Genomic DNA, 16,981 nt, shown 5'->3' with positions numbered 1-16,981 from the left:
AGGAATAAGTATATTTAGTTAGAAGGTTCATACAATTATTAATATAATCATGTGATTATTATGTATCCCTGGAAATACTGTGTGTGTTAATTTAGCAGAAATTGAATAAATTAAATTAGTATCTAGATGGATGTGTCATGGCCAGTGAGATTTACAAGGTGGCATTGAGACAGAATGGAAAGCACTGGGAGGATCCACATTTTTAGGATGACAAAAATGAAATGATCAAGGACAGTGTCATCATTTGACCATGTAGAGGAGAGGACCTGGCCTAGACCAGCTTCTAGAGGAGTCCCATGTGGTTGCCCCAGGCACAGGAACCCCTTTTCCGTGCTCATGACATCATATTAAGATATGAACATGCGACTGGGCACGGTGGCTCACGCCTGTAATCCCAGCACTTTGGGAGGTCAAAACGGGTGGATCACTAGAGGCCACGAGTTCAAGACCAGCCTGGCCAACCTGGCAAAACCCCACCTCTACTAAAAATACAAAAATTAGCTGGGCATGGTGGTGCATGCCTGTAATCCCAGCTACTCAGGAGGCTGAGGCAGGAGAATTGCTTGAACCTGGGAGGCAGAGATTGTAGTGAGCCGAGATCGTGCCACTGCACTCCAGTCTGAGTGACAGAGCGAGACTCCATCTCAAAAAAAAAAAAAAAATGAACATGCTAATAACATGCATACCAGAAAGGAGCAAAGAACCGGGGTCTTGAGATTCCTCCCTGTGGAAGAGGTGAGTGGAGTCTGGGGCAGTTCCCATAAGAGACAAAGAATGAGATCAGAGGAAGCTTACTTGTATTCAATAAGAGCAGGCCTTCTTGCACCAATAAAGAATGTGGGTCATGAGCTCAGAATTTTGATGAATTCACATCTGAGCACCTGGTTCAGAAGAAATTCAAAGAACAAAGAGGCCATTTCAAGAAGGACTGGAGGGTAATTCAAATGAGAACAGGGGGCATGTGAGCCCCAGGAGCATCCTGGTGGTCACTGCCCATCACTTGTCCTGCAGGTGAGGTTGTGAGGGGCAAACTCAAACCACGCGTTCACAAACATATGCTGGAGAAGAGAAGAGAGGACAGGTGGAACGGAGGGGTCAAAAGCTGCCTTCCAATCCTGGCTTCTATTCCCTCAGGATCCATGGCAGGCAAGACCTCAGCGTTCTCCAAGCAGGACCTCTGTCTCCATGCAAAATCACCATGAAGTGAAGCCAGAGAGACACAAGTCACACGAAATATACTCTGGGCTTTGACCTTTTCAAAGGCAGAAACTGTATTTTCCACATCCACTACATCTCCGTAGTCTGCCTCACACTGGGCAAAGCAGCCACACAAAATACAAGTGACTGACAGGCAACGTAATCCAGTGTGGAAAATGCCTCCCTCGACTCACAGCCTAAGTCATTACATAGTACCAAGTTTCTAAATCTTGATTATTTTGCACCTTGACAATGCTTTCTATTTGAACCAGCACAGGACCGACTGTAAAGTTCAGCTTGCATACACTGCATTTGCCCACAGACACGAAACTCTGATCTTCAGGGAAGTGTCAAGTGCCACACCTGGATGCCTTGGACAACCAGACTCTATCCCCTCAAACCCTAGAGTCCAGACCCTCATGGGTCCCCGGGGAAACTGACGACCCATGGTGATGAGCAAGCCAGGTAAATGATGAGAGTTTAACACAGGAGCATCAGAAAAGCAAGATCTGTGATTTTAATACTTCCAACTGCCCCCAGGTGCAAGAAGTACCTGCATGAACAGCAAGGAACATGTGATCACTGGGGGTATTTGGCCATGGGAAGGAAAACACAGCTAGGCCCAAAGAGAGGCTTTTCTTCTCTGGATCTGAGAGGTTTAAAGTGGGTTCCACAAGCATTTTTCCAAATAATTTTGTGTCAAAGACTAATATTTCTGAGTTAAGCCTCTATGTGAGATATATTTTTAGTAGTCCCTCTTAAATGGCACTTTTAAAAATAATCTCCTTCAAGACGGCAGACGATTAAAACAGGGATGTCCAACCGCTGAGTTAAAAAGCCTCTTATAATTTGGAACACGAAGTTTACCGTTGCCGCGGGACAGCAGACAATTTGGTACTTGATCATTAGCTATGCGGCAAGCGCCACCCGGCAGAAAAATAGATTTCTTATTAAGCTTCCATACTTAAATAGCATCAGCCCTCAAATGAGATCACTCCCTCCAAAGGTTTTAAAGATACCAAGAAAGTCCCAGGGAGCATTTTATTTTAAAGTGAATCTTATTACAAAACTTGGGATGGGGTTTTTCCATCTATCATCCCTGGATATGAAATTACTCATCTTTCTCTCCCATCAGCTCAGTCATCTCAGAGGAAACAAGGTGCCCCAGGAAACACAGACGGCTCACAGCGAGGACCCACATGAGGTGTTGTTGAGCAGGACAGGAAGGCAGCTTTCTGGATAATCGAACGTGCTAGTGAACAGAGTGTTGCCAGAGATACTCCAGGTGCACACTCAGATGTATATGTCATATGCTCCCTGAGTGACTACCTGTTCCAGGCTCTGAGGGTGGGAAAATGAAGACAACAGTCTCTGTCTCAGGGAAGCTCCCGGTCCACAGGAGAAAATGGAAAAGGCAACACCAAGTGGTACTGCAGAGTGGCAAGCGCCACAGCACAAAATGCTTCAGAAACACTCATCAGGGGCCAGCCATATGGTGGAAGGCAGGCAATGGCCCACTCCACAGGGACCCTCACAAAACACACAAGGCTTGGATGATGAAGGGCAGATGGAAAGGCTTTGTAGATTTTCAGGCAATTGCAATGAATAGCAACTATCATGGCAAAATGCAGCAATGTAAATGTTTATTAAACTGGAGACAATGGGAGAGCAGAAGGGAAGGGAGAGGGAGAGAGTTGCAACCACAGAGAGAGAGCGATTAGGCAGGGGAGAGACAGAGGAAATGAGGGGGGAGGGGAGAGAGAGAGGGGGAGAGAGGGGGAGAGAGAGAGGAGAGAGAGAGACAGAGGCAAAGACAAAGAAGCAGAGAGAGAAACAAAAGGAAAGGGAGTGAGAGAAAGGCAGACACAAAAGAACAACAAAAAGAGAAGAAACAAAGATACAAAAACAGGAGGAGAAACAGAGAGAGTGGGAGAAAATGCAGAAGGTAAGAGACAGCCCAGGTGGCAGAGACCCAAGGTGCCTGGGAAAGGCAGTGCTGTTCAGATCAAACTCTGACCAGGCTGGTGAGTGGGTAGGAGGCCAGCTGGACCTGGGACTAAACACAGGCAGGCCCACTGCACCCCACAGCCACGCTATGTCGCCTCCTCTCCTCCAGGCCCTGCAGACTCCATGCCAGGGCAGGCTCATGAGACAAGGCAGGCTCTGATGAGCTCCCTGCTAGCTGGTACATCAATAAAAAACATGACACTCAACGGCCCTACCTTTCCCAAATGCACTCTTCGGAAAATAGTTCCATGACCATTTTCTTAGAGAAGATGTTCCTCAGGGAAATAATGACTGCAACAGTGTTCCTTGGGGAAATAATTTTGGGAAATGCTACTGTACCTAGCCCATCCCTTTTGGAGAGTCATGGAAATCCCACAGTGTAGAAGACTGGTGTGTGACCCTTCAGGGAAATCCCACAGTGTAGAAGACTATCAAACTATCTTTAATCTAACATTTTTCAGGCTTACTGCATCACAGAACCCCAGTTCCTTTTTAAAAAATACATGAAGCAACTATGCAAACCCCCTACTCAATCAGTGTTCTGCTTTCGGGAAACTCTGCCTTCTCTAGATTACAACTTTCCAAAGAGCCTTTTTTTTTTTTTTTAATTTTGAGATGGAGTCTTGTTCTGTCACACAGGCTAGAGTGTGTAGCAGCGTGATCTCGGCTCAATGCAACCTCCACTGTCCGGGTTGAAGGGTGATTCTCCTGACTCAGCCTCCCGAGTAGCTGTGAGTACAAGCACACACCATCCTGCATGGCTAATTTTTGTATTTTTAGTAGAGACGGGGTTTCACCATGTTGGCTAGGCCAGTCTCGAACTCCTGACCTCAAGTGATCCACCTGCCTCGGCTTCCCAAAGTGCTGGGATTACAGGTGTGAGACACCACGCCCGGGCTCCCAAGAGCCATTCTGACATAAACACCATGTGATGAGTATGCTAAACACACACACACACACAAACACACACACACACACAAACACACACACACACACACACGTAACTCCTGATGTATGAAGTGAGAAGGAGAGATAAGAAAGGGAGAGATTCACTTTGCAGATCAAGAATGGGCATGTTTGAGAGCTTCACCACAGAAGCATCTTAATGTTTAAACCCATCCAGAGTGCTGTGCCTGGAGCAAAACAGACACTAAATTTTGCTTGAAATTGGAAAACATAAAATAAAAGAGTGAGCAGTGTGGTGGTATGGAACAACAGAGTCCTGGGTTTACATTCAGGTGCTACCAAGAAGCTGTGTGCCTTTGGGTGAGTCACAAAACCTCTCTGTACCTCAATTTGCTCAGCTGAAAAATGGGTCTAATCAGAAAATTATAAGGACTGTCTAGAGGGTGCAAGGAAAAAAAAAGCACAACAAACACACAGCAAAGCTCTACCAAAGGGTGGTTCCCTCACCAAACAGACAAGGGAGGGGACAAGTGAGAGAGCAGGGGTCGGGGGAAGGAGCCGACAGCATGGATACTTGGAGCCAGGGCAGTGGTTCCACAGGCAGTAAGTCACACCAAGCCAGGCCACCTTTTCTGCTTAAGTGGAGGTGATCAGAAACGGGACTAGGGACAGAGAAACAGAGCCTTGCCAAAGAGGCTGAAAAAAAAAGGAATCCAATGTCCATTCTATAAAGTGAGCTCGCGTTTGCATCCACCAGGGGAACAAATTGCATTTAATGAGTGGGTTCATCTTTAGCTTTCACCATGCTGTGCCTTTAATTGACCTCTACAACTTGCAGCCTTACAAGGATCTATTTCCCTGTCTCCATTTATTATTCAAACTAGGAGCTGTTCTTCCAGAGTATAATCAAATCCTGCTAAAAGGTAAAAATCTCCAGCATTCATTCACATCTTATACCAAAGGGGAAAACATAATAAGAGAGTCCTAAAAATACTCACAGTAAAAAAAAAGAGACCAATTCAATCCTTAATCCCAAACTCCTTTTCCTTAAAAAGAAGCATCTTAGCTTAAAAGGATACACAGGCCAAGTTTGGTGGCTCATGCCTGTAATCCCAGCAGTTTGGGAGGCCAAAGCAGGAGGAATGCTTGATGCCAGGTGTTCAATACCAGCCTGGACAATGTAGTGAGATCCTGCCTCTACAAAAATAAAATAAAATAAAATAAAATAAAATAAAATAAAATAAAATAATTATCCAGGCTTGGTGGCACACACCTGTAGTCCTAGCTACTCCAGAGACTGAGGCAGGAGGACTGCTTGAGTCCAGGAGTTTGAGGGTACAGTGAGCTATGATGGTGCCATTGCACTCCAGCCTGGGCAAGACAGCAAGACCCTGTCTCTAAAAAAAAAGTAAAGTATATATAGTGATACAAGTTAAGCATTCCTAATCCTAAAATCTGAAATCCAAAATGTTCCAATGAGCATTTCTTTTGAGCATCCTGTTGGCACCCAAAGAATTTTGGATTTTGGAGCACCTCAGATTTCAGATTTTTTGGATTAGGGATGCTCAACCCACAAGTGTAATGCAAATATTCCAAAATGTAAAGAAATCTGAAACACTTAATGATAGTTAAAATGGTAAAAGTTATGTTAGGTATATTTTACCCTAATTCTTAAAATTTAAAGGAAAAGCAGCATAGACACATATGAACCAATCACAATGCGTGGGGCTCACGTGGATCCTGAATCAAAAAAACTATTCAAAGGTATGAGGCAACTGGAAATTTGAACACTGACTGTGATGGCATAACGGAATTACTGGTAATGGGGGTGATAAGGATATTGTATTTATTTTTTCGTATTTTTAGAGATAAACACCAAGATGTCTATACATGAAGTAATACCCAGAATTTGACTGAAATGATATAGAAGGAGGAAACGGATGTAGATAACCTGAAACACAATTGGCCATGACAGATACCTGTCCACCCTGACAAAGGAGATACAAGTGTGCATGACACAGCCTGCCTAAATGTGGGCATTTTACATAATAAAGAAGTTGTAGGCCGGGCGCGGTGGCTCAAGCCTGTAATCCCAGCACTTTGGGAGGCCGAGACGGGTGGATCACGAGGTCAGGAGATCGAGACCATCCTGGCTAACACGGTGAAACCCCGTCTCTACTAAAAAAAATACAAAAAATCTAGCCGGGCGAAGTGGCGGGCGTCTGTAGTCCCAGCTACTCCGGAGGCTGAGGCAGGAGAATGGCGTAAACCCGGGAGGCGGAGCTTGCAGTGAGCTGAGATCTGGCCACTGCACTCCAGCCCGGGCGACAGAGCGAGACTCCGTCTCAAAAAAAAAAAAAAAAAAAGAAGTTGTAAAATGAGGAAGCTATTATACATCTGCACAAAAGGACAAGTGTTAGATGCTCATGGCGTTGTGGTTCGTAATAGCAAAATAGTGGAGACATCCTAAATGTTTACAAAGACATGACTGAATCAAAAATATTGCAGTATTTCATTCAACAGAGAACTACAGAGTCAAGCAAGCAAGTGATCTAGATCAGTGGATCTCAACCAGGGGTGACTGTGCCACGTTCTGAAATCCAGAGGACATTTGATGATATCTGGAGACATCTGTGGTTGTCAAAAACCTGGCAAAGTGAAGCCACTGGCCTCTAGTAGGTGGAACCCAGGGATGCTGCTAAACATCCCATAATGCTCAGAACAGCCCCCACAATAAAGAATTACATGATCCAAAATATCAGCAGTGGTGTGGTTGAAAAGCCCTGTACCTGATGTATGTGGATTACTCCTCAAACCACAATATTGAATTAAAAACAAATAAGCAAAGACAAGTGGCAAAAAAATATATACAAAATTAATGTCATGGAGGTAAAAGTTAAGAACACAAAACCAAGATTGTTTACTACTCATGGAAATTTATCCATGCAGTAAAGTATGGAAAGATGGGTCGGGGGACTATATGCCAATTTTAACTACAGATGACTAGAAAGAGAAGCAGGAAATGTTGCTTCAACAGAACTTGTAACATTTTACTTATTCTACCCCCTCCCCATAAAAAATAAATAGCAAATGTGGCAGAGGTGAATGTGGGCAAATCTGGCTGGTAGATGCATTGTTGCTTGCTCTGTTAGTCTCTGTGCTTTTCTCCTGGGCTGTGGGCAGCAGAAGCTGAATGGACACAAAGGGTTGGGGGAACACTCACCGGTCCCCGGAGATCGATGAGCTCCTGCCTCATCTGGGACACGAGGGCTTCCTTGGCCACCAGCGCCCTGTGCAGGCGCTCGTTGAACTCAATCAGCTCGCCATGCATCTCTGCCACCTGGAACACAAGCACCGAAAGGTGGGGCTTAGAGGCGGACATTCCCCAGGGACCAATCCCACCTTCTCTGGACTCTCCTTTCTGACACCTGTCAACAAAACATCCTTAGGCTGTTGGGGCTGGAGTCAATGACACTGCTTACCTGTGAACCATGCAATCCACCCGTAAGCTCAATGTGGTTTGACCTGCTTCACACTGACGCTTCAGAGTCAACAGTGTGAAGTTATGGTCCAAATAAGACAGTATCAGATCATGTTTGGACCTTGGGCTTTTTTTTCTTTTTTTTTTTTTTTTCTTTTAAATAAGGTCTTGCTCTGTCACCCAGGCTGGAGTATAGTGACACGATCTCAGCTCACTGCAACCTCTGCCTCCCAGGTTCATGCAATTCTCCTGCCTCAGCCTCCCAAGAGCTGGGATTACAGGCATGTACCACCACGCCCTGTATTTTTAGTAGAGACGTAGTTTCACTATGTTGGCCAGGCTGGTCTTGAACTCCTGACCTCAATGGATCCACCCGCCTCGGCCTCCCAAAGTGCAGGCATTACAGGTGTGAGCCACCACACCCAGCCTGACTCTTAATAAATGAATGCTGTTCTAGCAAAGGCTTTCTTCCACAGCTGACTTATACTTGTCAAGAATTTTGCTAACAGCACGAGAATAACTGACCATTTGGTTTATCAGGTCCTTGGCTCAGAAAATCAAGAAAACAGAACCAGAGCTTTATCAAGGACAGTGACAACAATGGTGACAGATGAAATCACAGCAGTGCAGCTACCCTGAAGTCACTGTTTGTTCCCTGTCAGGCCAAATCCTCCCAGAGCGCTCTTTGCAGCTTCATCACACTGGCTCTCTGAGGTGGATGTTATTATTCCCACCTTACAAAAAAAGAAACGGTATCTCAGGAATATAGGGAGTTTGCCCAAGGTCAAACACCTAACAAGGAACTGACGCCGGAGCCCTAGCTATGCGCTGCGGTCCTACCAATCCACTCTGCCCACAAGCAACCCATTTGGGCCTGCTGTGAGCTGCTGAATTTTTCCAAATTGAATTATTCGATATTCTCAGCTGATCCCCAATAAATAAAACTGGAGGTGGCTACAGACGGTCTATAGTTAAAGTACAGACTATTCAACTATAATTTACTTAAGCATTTTAGAGAAACGTGAGATGTAATCCTGCTACATTCTCCAAGAACCCTGAAGGAAGAATCTTGCAAGCATGTTTTAAGAGAAATCCCCAGAATGCGAGGTCAAGCAGATCCTTACCTAGGCCCTTAGCTCCCTGCCCTTCCCAAGAGATCACCCCTCCAATGCCCCAGGCCTCGCCTATGCACTAACTACACTGTATGCAGTGTAAAAACAATACCAGGCCATTTGCAATAAGTACTTTATATGAGCTATAGAAGACACCGTCAGAATAAAGGAGGGACACAGGGAAAAGCTTTGTGAAAAAACAGGGGTCACTAATGCGTGTCTTATCTCAGGAGGAATAAAAGGGAGCCCTCCTTTTTTGTTGTTGTTGTATGAAGGGTAAGTCACAGGAGAAAATCCACCAAGATATGAATGATAGCCGAAGGGGTATGTTTCCTTCTCATTCTTTCTGCTTTTCCTTATTTGAGCTCCCATTCTTCAGTGAGAGAAGCCACTGAGACCCTTTATAAAGAATTAAAATTCTTCATCTGAAATACAAGGGAGCCATTGTGCAATCAACATGAAGTATATCAGGCTTCCATTAACTTGCTCTGTGAGTTCCCCTCCAAAGGTACCCCCTTCTGTCCCTGAGGTACAGAAGTTTTCAAACCAGTGTGAAATAATAAATGAAAATGATACAAAAGATATTGCAAGAACCATGCAATTAACAAAGGCAGAATAAATCACTGAACCTTTCTGACAGATTTTTTTCTTTGTACAGATGTAAAATTAATATTCCTTTGTTGCCTTATTCCTTTTGGATAAGAAAAGCTTGAGTCGATCGTCTTTTGGCCTTTAACAAACAAATACAGTATTGCTAATAATGCCTGTGTGCCCCACACACACAGAAATCACATAAACCCTCCACGAGCTTCCTCTGGGCTGTGAATCCATTCACCATGCAGCAAGCTGGAAATCCACAGGCTAAATCCACTGCTAAATACCTGCCAATGTGTCCCCACAAAACGTGAGCCTTAAATAAATGCCACTGCCATTTCCAAAGCAAAGCGGGGTTTTGCGTTTTGTTTCTGTTTTGTTTTGCAGTGGGAACCAGAGTGTTACTGCAATTTTCCATAAATGCACAAAACATCGAAACATCCCAGCTCCAAGTGGTGTTTACCATAAGCTGTCAAAACCCTGGTTCTCTTTTGGAGCCAGAAGATCAGAACTTGACCACATCAGGCAAATCTTTCATTTCACTGGGGAATGAAAAGGAAAAATCCGACGCAATTTAACAGACAAAATTTGATAAAAATAATTTCCAGAAACCATTAAAACTACGATGTTCATTGTTACTAAGCTAAGCTCTGAAACTCTGAGTTTTTATATTACATATCCCTACCTACAGCCATTGGTATAAACAGCTTTCATCTTACGTAAACCATACTGAGCTTACTGTTCCTTGAATAACTATTTCCAAACTCCCGTATAACTAGAAATAAATTCAGGACTCAGACAGAGCCTCAGAAGAGGGGAGAATGTAAGATCACAAATAGTTCCTGTTATCACAAAAATAAAAGTAGGCTGCACAACCACTGCCTCTTGAAATTTTTATTAGGCTTTGAGGGCACTTATGGATTCTCATCTGACCACCTCATTTTTCAACAGCCACAGAAAATAGGACAGAGAGAGAACAGGTGCCCTCCAATCCATTCTCCTCCAAGCAGGCACAATGATCTCCCCAAAGTAACATCTACTATTATCATCTGCTGTTTAATACTTTCAGTGCTTCCACAGCTCTAAGAGTAAAATCCAAACTCCTTCAAGATGCAGCCCCAGCCTTTTTCTCCAATCCCCTTTCTCCCTCTTGGGGTCTCACTCACTCACTCAGCCCCCACAGGCCTTCTCTGCTCCATACACATGCTGAGTTCTAGGAGGTCACCCTGCAGAGAAGGAAGAGAAAGGTATGACCAATGGAGGAAACTACAGGTGCAAATGCTGGCACCAGAGGCTGGCAGGGAGGAGGCAGAGAGAGGTGGTGCAGGCGTCAGGCCTTGCTGCAAGATGGGCCCGGGCTAGATCAGTTACTGACAGTGTGTGTGTTCTGGTGCAAGCCTGTGGCTGTGCGTCTGTGAAATGGGCATTAAAAATCACACCCATTTCACCAGGCCACTGTGAGGATGGCAGGAGATGCCGCACTTAGCAGGCTTGGCAGCACATTTAGGGCAGGATAAGTTCCCAGTAGATGAGAGCTGGTTTTATGTCATGGGTGATCATGACAGGAGACATGGAGGAAGTGGCAGACAAGCAGTTCTCCAGGGGCCAGGTGGAGAAAGGCCATGACGTGCCACACCAAGGAGCTAGAAATGCTGTGGGGAGCACTCAGTGTACCCTGAAGCAAGAGCACCACAGAGCTGCTAACCATCTTCCAGGCACAGTGCTAGGATCTTAGGGAGGAGGAAGGACAGCCACACAGTTCACATCCTTTGACATTTGCTAAATTATAATAGAGTGACTCGGAAAGAAGACAGTGTGTCAGGGAAGGCCCACCCCTCCAAGAGTTAACATTCAGGAATCACTTTTTTTTTTTTTTGAGGCGGAGTCTCGCTCTGTCACCCAGCCTGGAGTGCAGTGACCGGATCTCAGCTCACTGCAAGCTCCGCCTCCCGGGTTCACGCCATTCTCCTGCCTCAGCCTCCCGAGTAGCTGGGACTACAGGCGCGCGCCACCTTGCCCGGCTAGTTTTTTGTATTTTTTAGTAGAGACGGGGTTTCACCGTGTTAGCCAGGATAGTCTCGATCTCCTGACCTCGTGATCCGCCCGTCTCGGCCTCCCAAAGTGCTGGGATTACAGGCTTGAGCCATCGCGCCTGGCCCAGGAATCACTTTTCTAATGAGCCTTGGCACATGCCAGGCAGCCTCCCAAACCGTATCCAATGCCTATATCCCCACCAGGCACTTGTGTCCTGACATCACCAGTTTGAGAGTCTGATGTGCTTCCTTCTACCCTTAGTTGTATTTCATGAAAATTAATCAATCTGCAGGTAGCTGAGGAGGAGATGCCATTTTGACAACACTATGACAGTGACAAATCAAAAGCAAATGCCAGGTGGAGATACACTGACCAGGGCTGACACAGCCCCAAACCCAGCCCAGCATGGGACAGAGGACCAGGAATGAAGCCTTCATTCTCCAAGAGGCCCAAGGACACCATCTGGCCAGTAGAAGTTGTGGTTCTGAACTTGTACTTGGAAGGTGCACAACTTATCAGTTAATGAGATGCAAAGACTTTGCGTCACCATCTGGGTTTCATCTTTTGGGCTGGAGAGAAGGTAGAAGATTCAGGAAGTTTAGGTAACTTGCGTATTTGGCAACGTATATCAAATTTTTTAAATCACTCACCTTTGATTTAACAGATCATGGCTGGGCAGAAATCTTGCCTCTCTACTTGCAAGTGAGCTAAAAATACAAGCTTAGCTCCAAATGGCTAGGATCCACCTAAATGCCCATCTAAAGGGACTGGTTAAGTATCTCAGGATTCGACTACTCCCCTGCCCGCTGTTCCCTTGGCAGACAGCACGAATCAATCACTGCGCCCGTTCCTCAAGAAGATACCTAGGCAGTCATAACTGATCAATCAGTGTGTTGACCAGCAAGATGATGCCTATTTGGTAGCCCTGGCCTAAAAGATGAGGGAAAGCATCACCAAGAAGGTGACATTTAAGTTGGGCTTTGGAGAATGATGCCTTCGGGGCTTTAGGCGATGGAGCAATTCCTTCCAGCTGGAGTATCAGGAAACATGATCTCCAGCAATAATGTTGCTGTGAGAAAACTTTTAAGTCTGTGAAAATACCAGGAATTATCATAATTACCTGCCAAATCATGAAAGGATTATAAGTTTTTCAAAAACGCCTCTGGCATTTCGTTTCATATCAGAACGTTCCCTCCATCTAATCACATTCAAGTAAATCATGCTTCACCCTCCTCCGGCTAACAAATTAGATGCTTCTTGATTAATTAGATCAAGACACTCCCCAAATTTCAATAGCAACTGAGGCTCTTTGGGTCACATACTCAAAACTCTCCAAGATTACTCACTTCAATGCCTTAGAATCTGTAAGTTTTATAAGACAACCCGTTTTCTGGCCCTGTTTACTCTGGTTGTGGGGAGGGGCCTGAAGCCTCTTTCTGTGATGATGGCACTGTACCTGTCTAGTTAAAAAGTGAACCTAGACAGCGCCCACTTTGCATTCACACGCTCCGGAACACCAACTAAGTGTCAGGCCTTTTATAGGCATTAGGTGCACCAGCTCATATAATTCCTGCAACCCCCCTGCAGGGCAGGCATGCTTTCCTTACCAACGAGGCACAGAGAGGTTGGCTCATAAGCCTCAAGTATCAGGGCAAGGAAATGACAGAGTGGGGATTGGAACCTACACCTTAATGGCCCTACTATCTGTGCTCTTTGCACTCTATCTTGGATATGGTAGGAAGCTGATCTCTTTGGTGGTTAAAGACAATTCGTTTGTACTGCAGAGTAGAGGAAAGTGACATGGTTTGGACCTGTGGCGCCCAACCCAAGCTGATCACTGGTCACTGGAAGGGCTTCTGAAAAATTTCTGGGTCTTGGCCCCTGAAATGCCAATTAAGTAGGCTGAGGGGAAGGACCTCAAAGAATACTTTTTGAAGCCTGCGTTGACTGTAATGATAGTCAGAACTGACAGCCACTGGCGAACACAAAGGCAGCGTTTCACAGACTCAGCTTTGAACGGCAGTTGGGCCATTCCCTACTTGTAGAAAACTGTTTTCCTGTTCCTCATTTGTAAAACGGGGATGTCGCAGAAGCTCCTCCACTTGTCAGCTCTCCACCTCTGAACTCTCGCTGATGTGAACAAAGCTACAAGCCAGAAGAAAACGGCATGAACCCTGCCTGCCCACAGCAGGATGGCGGTACAGTCATCCCTCGCTATCCATGGGGGATTGGTCCCAGGACTCCACATGGACACCAAAATCCACGGACACTTGAGTCCCTTCTATAAAACGGTGTAGTATCTACAATAGAACCTACACACCTCCCTCCTCCTGTATACTCTAGATCTTCTCTAAATTACTTACAGTACCTGATATGATGTAAGTGCTATGTAAATAATTGTTATACCATATTGTTTAGGGAATAAAGACAAGGAAAAAAGTCTGTACACGTTCAGTACAGATCCATTCTCCCCGCCCGGTATTTTTACTCCTCCACTGGTTGAATCACACATGCAGAGTCGCAGATACAGACGGCCAATTGTAACTGTCAGATGCAGCGTTGCTACCTCAGTAATAACACGGCAAGTGCCACTCACACACAGCAAGTCAGTCTACGACAGGGACATGCACAGGGTGGCCCACAAACTGGTGTGGGTGTGCCACCTGTTTTCTACCAGTGCGAGACCAGAGGAGGAAAGGCACTGGAAGCACGCGTTTAGAAATGCTCCAAGCGCTTTCACACTGCTGTGAAACACAGCAGCTTCAGGGCTCTTCTGGGTTGTTTTTTGGTAATTTATAAAAATATCAGTCTGCAATGAATTGAAAGTTTTTTTAAAAAGAAAACTGGTTCTCTGGCCGGGCGCGGTGGCTCAAGCCTGTAATCCCAGCACTTTGGGAGACCGAGGCGGGCGGATCACGAGGTCAGGAGATCGAGACCATCCTGGCTAACACGGTGAAACCCCGTCTCTACTAAAAAAATACAAAAAAAAACTAGCCGGACGAGGTGGCGGCACCTGTAGTCCCAGCTACTCGGGAGGCTGAGGCAGGAGAGCGGCGTGAACCCGGGAGGCGGAGCTTGCAGTGAGCTGAGATCTGGCCACTGCACTCCAGCCTGGGTGGCAGAGCGAGACTCCGTCTCAAAAAAAAAAAAAAAGAAAGAAAAAAAAGAAAAAAAAAAGAAAACTGGTTCTCACAGTTTGAGAAGCATTGACCTCTAAGTGCTGTGTTTGAAGCAATCTCTTGCATTAATAATTATGAAAAACAAGGATAAAAAAATGAAAAAAAGCCAAACTACAGCCACGTTTGGATAAAATTCAAGAGAGCTGAAAAGAAAAATGAGATGAAACCAATGCTAACAACACCCGTCATTCTTTTAGCTGCATATACAAGTTAAGTATCCCTTATCCAAAATGCTTGGGACGAGAAGTATTTTGGATTTTGAAATTTTTGGATTTTGGAGTATTTGCATTATACTTACAGGTTAAGCATCCCAAATCTGAAAATCTGAAATCCAAAATGCTCCAATGAGCATTTCCTTTGAGCATTATGTCAGCGCTCAAAACATTTCAAATTCCAGAACGTTTTGAATTTGTAGTTTTTGGATTTGGGATACTCAGCCTGTACATTGTCTTATAGTGTCCATTTAGCCTTGAAAACTAAGAAAACTAGAAATTTTAACTGAAATAATGGGTGTCCTGACCAACATAGAGAAACTCCAACTCTACTAAAAATACAAAAAATTAGCTAGGCATGATGGCGCATGTCTGTAATCCCAGCTACTCAGGAGGCTGAGGCAGGAGAGTCGCTTGAACCTGGGAGGCGGAGGTAGCAGTGAGCCGAGATGGCGCCATCGCACTCCAGCCTGGGCAAGAACAAAACTCTATCTCGGAAAAAAAAAGAAAAGAAAAAAAAGAAAGAACGAAAAAGAAAAGAAATAATAGGTGTCCAGATCTAGCACCAGACACAGAGTCACAGGAACTCCTCACGCAATTCCAGTAGCCATTGACCTCTTTGACCTTGGCACTGTGGGTCCAGGCAATGACAGTGAGATCTGAATCCCAGTTATTAGGGCTCCAAAGCCCATGCTCTTCTCATCACATGGCCTTTCAGGCCACAAATAAATAACCAGGAAGAGAAACACAGTGCCCATTTGAGAGTGGAGGAAATGTGGACTCGGTGGGGCAAGTGGCCTGTCTAAAGCCATACAGTTTCTTTTACTCCCTAAAAGAGCCACGACTACACACCAAGCTTCCTGCTTTTAATTCAGCACTCTCTGCTCCTCTACTGGGAGGCCACAAGACTTTTAAACAAGCTGAGCAATGGGGAAGTGTTCTGTAAAATGAGGGTGCTGTCTTCCCGGAGGGGCGATGGTGACAGTGGCGGGGGGAGGGGGGAAGGGCAGACTCAGGGGCACTCCCTGCGCACCAGGAATGTTCCACGTCCTCTCCAAGCCGTACTCACCTGAACCCTACAACTCCCCTGGGAGGTGAGTGGTGTTACTGTCCCTAATTTTGTAGCTAAGAAAACTGAGGCACAGAAAGGGTGTGAAACTTGCCCAAGGCCACACAGGAAGTAACCAGCAGAAGTGGGATTCGAATTCCCAAGCCTGTGTTCTTGGCCACACTCCTCTCTCCTCCCTCTCAGCATATGCCACCACTGTGATGCTGAGCTGGCATCTCAAGGTATCAGTGAAGAGCAGAGGACGTGGAAAGGTGCTGAGCCACGGACAGAGGGCTGGGAGCATCTCAAAGGTAAGGGACGCTGTCACGCACACACGTACATATACACAGAGCTGGGGAAACGAGCCGTCAACCCCACAGCGAATGACTGCCATTAGCAGGCGGAGGGGAAAAACCATGTAGGCTCTGGCTGCTCCCACATCTCCCTCAGGGGGACCTAGCAGTCAGGGAAGGGGCACCGAGAGTAAGAACCTCAGCCAATCCAGCGCCAAAGGAGACTCCCAGAGAAGAGTCTAGGAGCTCCCCAGCAGCTAGGGTAAGCCTTCTCCAAGACGGTTTTTGCTTCAGGTGAAGGCAACACAGAAAATCGCTTCAAACGAAAATCCCAATGTGAAGACAATCCAGGCAACTGGCAGACATGACTTCCAGATGTTCCATGTCAAGGAGAAAAATGAGGCCCCTGGAGGTCAAATCCAGGTCCTGTCTACTCACTGCTGGGTGACCTTGTGTAAAGAATCACATGTCTTAGGCTGGGCGCGGTAGCTCACACCTGTAATCCCAGCACTTTGGAAGACCGAAGCACGCAGATCACAAGGTCATCAGATCAAGACCATCCTGACCAACATGGTGAAACACCGTCTGTACTAAAAAATACAAAAAAAATGAGCTGGGTGTGGTGGCACAGGCCTGTAGTTCCAGTTACTCGGGAAGCTGAGGCAGGAGAATCGTTTGAACCTGGGAGGCGGAGGTTGGAGTGAGCCGAGATCACGCCACTGCACTCCAGCCTGGCAACATAGCAAGATTCTGTCTCAAGAAAAAAAAGAATTACACGTCTTTGATTCCTGGTATCTTATTTTTTAAATTTTGTTTTCCAGAGACAGAGTCTTATTCTGTGGCCCAGGCTGGAGTGCAGTGGGGCAATCACGGCTCACTGCAGCCTCGACCTCCTGGGTTCAAGCGATCCTCCTGTCT

The 16,981-nt window shown here is 45.8% G+C and overlaps 1 protein-coding gene across 1 annotated transcript in view; it reads right to left on the bottom strand.

The window, feature by feature from the left end:
- SNX29 (sorting nexin 29) overlaps nt 1–16,981 on the bottom strand; it is a 604,821-nt gene that overhangs the window by 211,623 nt on the left and 376,217 nt on the right. Inside the window, exon 17 of the mRNA XM_017890705.1 lies at nt 7,334–7,450. Coding sequence (XP_017746194.1) covers nt 7,334–7,450 — 117 coding nt within the window. The remainder of the gene's footprint in view (nt 1–7,333; nt 7,451–16,981) is intronic.

The sequence above is a fragment of the Rhinopithecus bieti genome, unplaced genomic scaffold (assembly GCF_001698545.2).
Source record: "Rhinopithecus bieti isolate Rb0 unplaced genomic scaffold, ASM169854v2 scaffold_19459, whole genome shotgun sequence".
Lineage (NCBI taxonomy): Eukaryota > Metazoa > Chordata > Mammalia > Primates > Cercopithecidae > Rhinopithecus > Rhinopithecus bieti.
The sequence above is the reverse complement of the archived record's forward strand: the minus strand, read 5'-3'. Positions and strand labels throughout refer to the sequence as shown.